Here is a 7,569-nt window from a genome sequence, read left to right as displayed (position 1 = left end):
GTGACCCGGCCCCACGCGGCTCCCGAGTTCCCGCACAGGTAAGCGCGGGGACAGGGCCGCCTTCCGGAGGGCACTCAGCGCCCCGAGGTGGGCAGCCGAGTCGCCAAGGGCTGGGTGGGAAAAGGAAGTAAACAGAAGGAAGAGTCAGGAACCCCCGATGGCTCCGGCTTCTTGCTGGCACGTTGTATCTTCGGCTTCTCAGGCGTGGGCCTGGAGGAGCCTTAGGTGAGGAAGTCAGGGACTGAGAGGAAAGAGATGACAGAGGCCAGGGGTGTGAGGGACAGAGAGGTGGCCAGGCCCCTCGGCAAGCCAGAGACAGGAAACCGAGTGTTGGCTGGACAGGACTAAGCGTGTGTGTGTGTGGTCAGTGGTGGCGGGAGTGTACAGATAGATGGCTGCAGAAGGGCCTGCTTCCCGAGCCTCTTGCAACAGCGGTTCTTTTATGAGGTGGGTCATGGAGAAGCCCAGGTAAGTAGGAAGAAGTGTCGCTACTTAGCCGTGTCCTTTAAGTTCCAGATGATCAGGGCTAGGCGTGCCCTGGAGACCTGCTCTGCGTTCCTGCCCAAGGCGGCCAGCCCTCAGCCTTCCCCAGTCTCAGCGAGTGCTGGTAGGTGGCCCATCCCAGAGCCTTTCCTCTGCTCCCGGGCCACTTCCGGAAGGCCAGTAGAAGCAGACACCAGCCAGGATGCCGAGGAACCAGGGCTTCTCCGACCCCGAGTACTCGGCGGAGTACTCGGCGGAGTACTCCGTCAGCCTGCCCTCTGACCCTGAGCGCGGGGTGGGCCGGACCCATGAAATCTCTGTGCGGAACTCGGGGTCCTGCCTCTGCCTGCCTCGCTTTATGCGGCTGACTTTCGTGCCCGAGTCCTTGGAGAACCTGTACCAGACCTATTTCAAAAGGCAGCGCCATGAGACCCTGCTGGTGCTGGTGGTCTTCGCAGCCCTCTTCGACTGCTACGTGGTGGTCATGTGCGCTGTGGTCTTCTCCCGCGACCAGCTGGCTCCCCTCGTGGTGGCTGGGATCTGGCTGCTGTTGGATATCATCCTCTTCGTGCTCTGCAAAAAGGGGCTGCTCCCGGACCGGGTCACCCGGAAAGTGGTGCCCTATCTCCTGTGGCTGCTGATAACAGCCCAGATCTTCTCCTACTTGGGCCTGAACTTTGCCCGCGCCCATGCGGCCAGCGACACAGTGGGCTGGCAGGCCTTCTTTGTCTTCTCCTTCTTCATCACGCTGCCCCTCAGCCTCAGCCCCATCGTTGTCATCTCTGTGGTCTCCTGTATTGTGCACACCCTCGTCTTGGGGGTCACCGTGGCCCAGCAGCAGCAGGATGGACTGAAGGGGATGCAGTTGCTGAGAGAGGTGAGTCCCGCCCTGGGCTTCACCCTGTGACTTTCCCTCCCACCAGCTCGCTGCCAAGGTGGTACCTGTTTTGAAAGTGGGGGTGGCATGGTTTTTGCCCTTGAATCAAAACGTGTCCGGGAGGCCTCCGAGGCTCTCGGCTGCCTGTGCAGCTCTCCCTCAACCCCTGGTTTTGCATTAGAGTTTGTCTGCTTGGCCCTAGGGACTGAAGGATGTCAAGACATTGGACCTTAGGGCTACTCTGTCATTTGTGCCAAGCCCAAGTGGGTGGCAAGAAGGCCCACCTAGACCTGAAGTTGAGACAGCATTGTCCTGGCCATTTCGTTTCATTGACCTCTGCCAGAAGGATCTCTTGTGGGGAAAGAGGCTTCCTTGGCTTCTGGCCCCTAGTCTGTCATTGGTTAGCTTTAGCAAGTAACTGACTTGTGTGGACTCATTGCCCCCCTGTCAAATGGGGCAGTGTCTGCCAACTTGCATAATGTCATTGTCAAGATCAAGAGAAATATGGGTGAAAGTGCTCTCCTGGGTCCCAAGACCCCCGCTCGGTGCTGAGGGGCTGCAGAGACTGACATGTGATTCTGCGCCTTCTGTGTTTAGTATCTGGGGGACTGACTCCGCGGGGCTTAGAGTCAGTGAATTCCGTCGCATGTCCCGCCCAAAACCTCTTTAACCTCTTTATTTTCTACATGAGAGGGAGAGTAACCTGCTCAAGGCCACACAGTTATGGCAGTCATCTCACTAGAGTATTCCTTTCCCAATTCTATTTCTCAATTTCAGTTCCAGTGCTCTTTCTACTACGTCACACGGCTGCCTCCATCTCGGCCGGAGCCACTGTCGTTGTCTCCTGGGATCGGGGGCTGAGTCTCTAGGTGCCCAGCGGTGCCATTGGTGGTTGATGCAAGAACCCAGTGGGGCCGTCCCATTGCTTCCTACTTGGTTAGAGAAAAACACAAGTGTTTCTTGATTTTAACTTTTTCCTGGTTTTTGGACCAAGATTCTTTCTGTTTTCCCATATGGTTCATGCAGTGTCCTCGTTATGGAAGCTCTCGGTGCCTCTCTGCAGGTGCATCTGGCACACCAACAGATCCTTTTGTTTTTTTCGCAATGCCATTTCATGTAAGGCGACAGCCTGCCATTACTGTCATGACATCTGGGTCGGTGAACTTCGGCTTGTGCCACTGCTCATTTGGGGCCCCTGCTGGAAGCTGTCTGGGAAAGAATGGTGAAAGTCATTCCTACTGGGAATCAGTAGGCAGGACTGCCTAGGGGCACACAGGTAGGTGGGCCTGGCAGGATCTGGGGCCCGGGATCAAACTCTGAACCATTACCTTCTACTGAAGTCACCTCTGGCCCTTTCCTCTCTGCCAGGCTGCCTGGACCACATGAGTTTGCCATATGCTTTGCTGTCCATTAGGGGAGCAAACCAGAAATTCTCTCTATTGGAGCCCAGAGGTTGATCCCATGATTGCTGGTGTCCTTTGGACATTTCTAAGAAACAAACACCCAAACAGACGAGTAAGCAGAAAAAAGATAGAAAAATAAGTAAATCAAGAATAACAATATTAGCATCCCAGGAGAGCATGGCCTCGACTTGGAAGCAGTACCCTGGATGTGGCTTTGGGAAAGGAGGGGGAGGGGAAGGTAACTCTCAAGGTCCGTTTGGGAGCCTGAGATCGCGAAGGAGGCCCCAGCTCTCAGTGGGCTGCGTTCCAGAAGTTTCTGAGTCACTCGTTTGGAACTAATGTGAGTTTTAAAAAGATGCCTGGGTTCCCAGGCCCATCCACCAGAGTCCTCCTTAAGTCAGTGCCCCTGAATTTGTCTCTCTGAGTACGGTAGAAACTAAGCCCTGGGTGGCCCTGCGTGGCGGTGGGGAGAACAGCCCCCAGCTGCGGAATGACGCGTCACTCGCCTGCTGCTCCTCTGGGCTTGTGTCGTCCCATGGGATGGGGGTGCCATCAAGGATAGGAGAGGGTAGAGGCTGGAGGACAGGGACGTGAACACAGAGTGGCCAGACTCCCTCCCCTGGTCATGGTAACACCAGGAACTCTCTGCAGTCTCCAGCACCTCTCATCTTTTCTCCCTCCTGTCAATAGACTCCCCTTCTTCCTCTTCGCCCTTCACCTGTTGGCTCCAGCCAGGGACTCCCTCCTGGGTCGGTAGGGGACGGACCCAGTTTCACAGTTAGAAGCAGACACAGGATTTCGGGGTTTTGTGAGGACGTTTGTTGCTACATCCCCGGCAGCACTGAAGAAGCATTTGCCCAAGTTGTCTTCCTCTGCACCTTTCACCCCCTCAACCCATACTCGGCTCCGTGCGGGAAAGACAGGAGGGACACAGGGGCCTTGGGGCCTGAAGCCTGTCCTGGGCTCTTCTCATGGGAGGCAGGCAGGTGGGTCCGACGGGTAGAGCAGGTGCAGTCAGGGAATGTGGGATGAGGTGTGTCGGGGACTTAGATGTTGCTGGGACTTCATTTATTAGTGAATATTGCTGAGTGACAGGTAGGGGCCTCACTGCCTGCGGGGCCTGGGAATGAAAGAAGTCAGATGATGACAGCCTAAGGCTGTGGTGGAGAGCACAGCATGGGGCTGGGATACTGGGAGCGGGGAGCTGGGGGAACAGGAGGAGTGAGCTGCAGCTGCCGAGGTCTTCCCACATTGCCCCCCTTGCATGGGTCCTGGCACCACCAGGCCTGTTAGGACACAACTTACCCTTACTGCCTCCACACTGTGATGAAGCAGCAGGAAGTCGAGAGCAGGACCAGCAGCAGCTGATGGGTGAGGATGGAGGGGAAGATGGGGGTGGGGAGAAAATGCCACCTAAATGGCGGGGAACATTCCTGTGGCCAGTGGCTGCTCCTGAGACCCTCCCATCCTCCCATATACACCTGTTAGCTTCTGACGTGTTGTTAAAGGAATGAGTCTGTGGCAAATTAGGGGTAAGGGACCCCTGATTTCATACCGTTGATTTATTTCATAGCAGAAAGGCTATTTGAGAACAAAATTCTCTCATGGAATTAATAGCCCGTTAAGGCCTTTATTCACAAATTAGAACATGATAGAGCTGCGGATGTGTAATTTCTTTCACACCTACAAATTACATAGCAAACCATTTGCCCAGTGAATGAACATGCGGCTCGGAGGGGCCGGAGGCAGCTGCCGTAGCGGGGGTGTGAGAGGGAGCTAACGCCTCAGACTCCAGTCTGCAGGCCGGAGTTAAAGGTTCTATACTATACGCACTGTCCCAGTTAATCCTGGATGTTACTGGTTCGTTTTACAGATGAGGAAACTGAGGTTCTGGGATGAGGAAACAGGAGGTGGAGTGGCTAAAAAACTGGGGCGGGTCACCGATGCGTGAGAAGTTGGGGTGGCGAAGGTGGGGCACTGACTGGGGGCTTCCCTGGAGGCCTCTCTCTGAAACCCCGGCATCTGGGCACCTTCCTGCTTCTCTGGCTGCTAAGCAGTATTGAAAAATGGTGTCAAGAGGTAGGAGGCCTCTAAGTATCCCGGGAAGCACCCCTCTCTCCTCCTGGGAAGTGGATGCAAGGAGGGGAGAAGTCCGTGACAGAATGCTCCCTGTGGGAACATGGCCAGGAGTTCATGAGACACGAAGTGAGATGGCAGCCTGGCGGCTCTGAGCAGCCAGAGGCGGTCAAGCCGAGAGAGTGCGCTGGACACAGGTTGGGAGGAGGCACGTTCAACCCTGTTCTGGGCTCTGCCACTGTCCCAGGGACAGACGGAGGGGTCATCCCTCCATGAAGAGTGTGCAGATCGGCACTGTTACGGACCAGAATGAGGAAATGTGTGGCAGGCCATCACATCCAAATGCATGTGAGGAAGAATAGTCAATTATTGAACATGTAAACAACTTAGCGGAAAGTTTTGCCCTCAGTCCCTTCTCCCGTCTCATCCCTCTGTGGCCTTTTCTGATCTTTGCCTCTGTGTAAACAGCTTTTCTAGTTTGTCGTCAGCGTACGAGTGCAGTTTAAGACTTTGGCTCACGTTATTTCACTGACATTTTGCTGTGAACATCGGAGTGGCCGTGTCCCCTCACCCCCTCAGGCCTGCCCCCTGAGCGTCACGGTATGCTTTGTGGTTACACGTACACACATACACACACGCTCACACACTCACGCCAGGCTTGGTCTGCCCAACAGCCCTGGTAAGTTCTCCCTGAGATGGAATTGCTGGGACTGCAAGGTGGTTCTTTTTCTGCAATTTCTTCATAAATGCACAGTGAATCCCACTAGGGTGCTCCAACCCTGAATAAACATTCAGCACCCCCAGCTGTCTCCTCAGGAGCATGCGCAGTCTTGATAATAGACGACCATGGGCACAGGCCTGACCAACACTCCAATGGGTGCTCAGAGGCGGCACGTGTGTGCAGGCTGGGCCCAGGGCACGCGGACTGTAGATAAGGCGCTCCTGTTTACTGAGAGCTCTTGCTGTGTTTCAGTTGAGTGTCTCCCAGCCAGAGGCAGATATTTATTTTACAGATGGGGAAACTGAAATATGTGATGAGTGAAATGACTTATCCCAGGGCCGTACACCTAGTAGGTGGTGGAGCGGGATTCGAACCTAGGTCAGTGGGATTCCAGAGTTCCTTCTCTTCTGCAATCATGAAAGAACCCCTTAGGTCTTCCCTCAGACCATTGAGATACAGTTCCAACTGGATTGGGTCTTTGGTCTCTCAACCCACATCTATTAGAAGGGGCAGCTTTGGGGGATGCAGAGATGTTTCCAGGGGCAGACATATTGCCATTGATCAGGGAGCATAGCTGTCTGGGGGTTCAGTGTTGCAGCCAACAGCCCCTGTATATCTTTTGTGGCCGTAGGAGGCATCAGTATGTTACAGGACACTAGTAACTGGTGTCCATAATGATGACCCACTCATCTAAAAAATAAAAAACATTTAATATAAAGTGGAGTGTAATGTTGCATTTTAAAAACTTTTTATCGGAAATGGATAAGAACAAGTTTGGACAAATAAGGATTCTATTTTGGAACTTGAGGAAATTCATTATGTGGGATGGCTCATTTCTCAGTGGCCTTCCTTGCACATACAGCCGTTCATTTACTACGTGTTTGTGTCGTGCATCGCTATGTAACAATCTCAAAACTTAGTGACTTAAACCAATAGCAGTTATAGCCGTTCATTTACTACGTGTTTGTGTCATGCATCACTATGTAACGATCTCAAAACTTAGTGACTTAAACCAATAGCAGTTATCTCGTGATCCTGTAGGTAGACTGTACTCAGCTGGGCAGTTTTTCTGCTTCACGTGGCACTGGCTGGGGTCACTCACTTGGCTGCCTGGACTGTTTCATTCAGCCACCAGCATGTAGCTGACAGTTGTGCTAGAAGGTTCTCAGAACGTCTTTCATGTCTGGAGCCTCGGGGCTCCACCGCATGACCTCTCCGTGTTGGTAGCTTGGGCTTCCTCACAGTGTGGTGATGTCTGGGAGAAAGTGGGAGGTACAGGAGTTTTTGAAGGCGAGACCCATCCCTATTGGTCAAAGTAAGTCACAAGGCTAATCCAGGTGCACGATAAAGGGAAATTGATTCTACCCTGATATGAGAGACATGTGTATAGGACAGGGAGGGAAAGATGGAGGGCAGCCATTTACCAAACCAGGGGACACATGAGGGAGGCTGAGAGAAGGGACTAAGCCATGAGTCCAGGTAGGGTACAAAATACTCTGGGACCACAGGAAACTTGAGAAGTTAGAAATGTGGTCCAGAGCAGGGCGTATATAACTTCTTGAGGGTATTACTTCTCTGTGAGATCCAGTATATCATTTCTAAGATTTTCAGAAAATTTCAGAAACTGCATGTAAAAAGACGATGGCTCGCAGTTCATCTGTATGGGCTTTGCCTTGCCTTACATTTGTGAGAATTCATTCTCAACTTTTCAAACACGCGTACCCCCTTGGTCCGGGGCACTGTGCCAGGTTCTGGGGAAGCCGTTCCACCTCCGATCCCAACTCAGGCACCAACCCTGGCCCTTTCTCTCCACACATCAACTAGACGGGGAGCCTGGCTCTGATGTTTGTGTTTCTTTCTCAGGAGGTGAGTATTTACTCCTGCATGTCTTTCAAAAATGTTGGATTTGTCTTTCTTAGCAAGTTGTCATTTGCCACAAGGAGAGATTGAGACTCATAGTAGAATTCCTTTGCAGCCCCTGGCAGGGCCTTGGTCTGTGACCAGCGTTC

General features: G+C 53.1%; 1 protein-coding gene across 2 annotated transcripts in view; it reads left to right on the top strand.

Annotated features, from left to right (window-relative positions):
- Positions 1–7,569, top strand: part of ADCY3 (adenylate cyclase 3) — a 68,034-nt gene continuing 60,465 nt past the window's right edge. The window contains exons 1-2 of one of the 2 annotated variants that reach the window (XM_006910279.3): positions 1–38; positions 511–1,360. In XM_006910279.3, coding sequence (XP_006910341.1) covers positions 686–1,360 — 675 coding nt within the window. In that variant the 5' untranslated portion in view covers positions 1–38; positions 511–685. Of the gene's footprint in view, positions 39–510; positions 1,361–7,569 lie in introns of those variants that run through there. The other variant, XM_025045769.1, reaches the window with a different exon arrangement.

This window comes from Pteropus alecto, unplaced genomic scaffold (genome assembly GCF_000325575.1).
Source record: "Pteropus alecto unplaced genomic scaffold, ASM32557v1 scaffold61, whole genome shotgun sequence".
Lineage (NCBI taxonomy): Eukaryota > Metazoa > Chordata > Mammalia > Chiroptera > Pteropodidae > Pteropus > Pteropus alecto.
The sequence above is the reverse complement of the archived record's forward strand: the minus strand, read 5'-3'. Positions and strand labels throughout refer to the sequence as shown.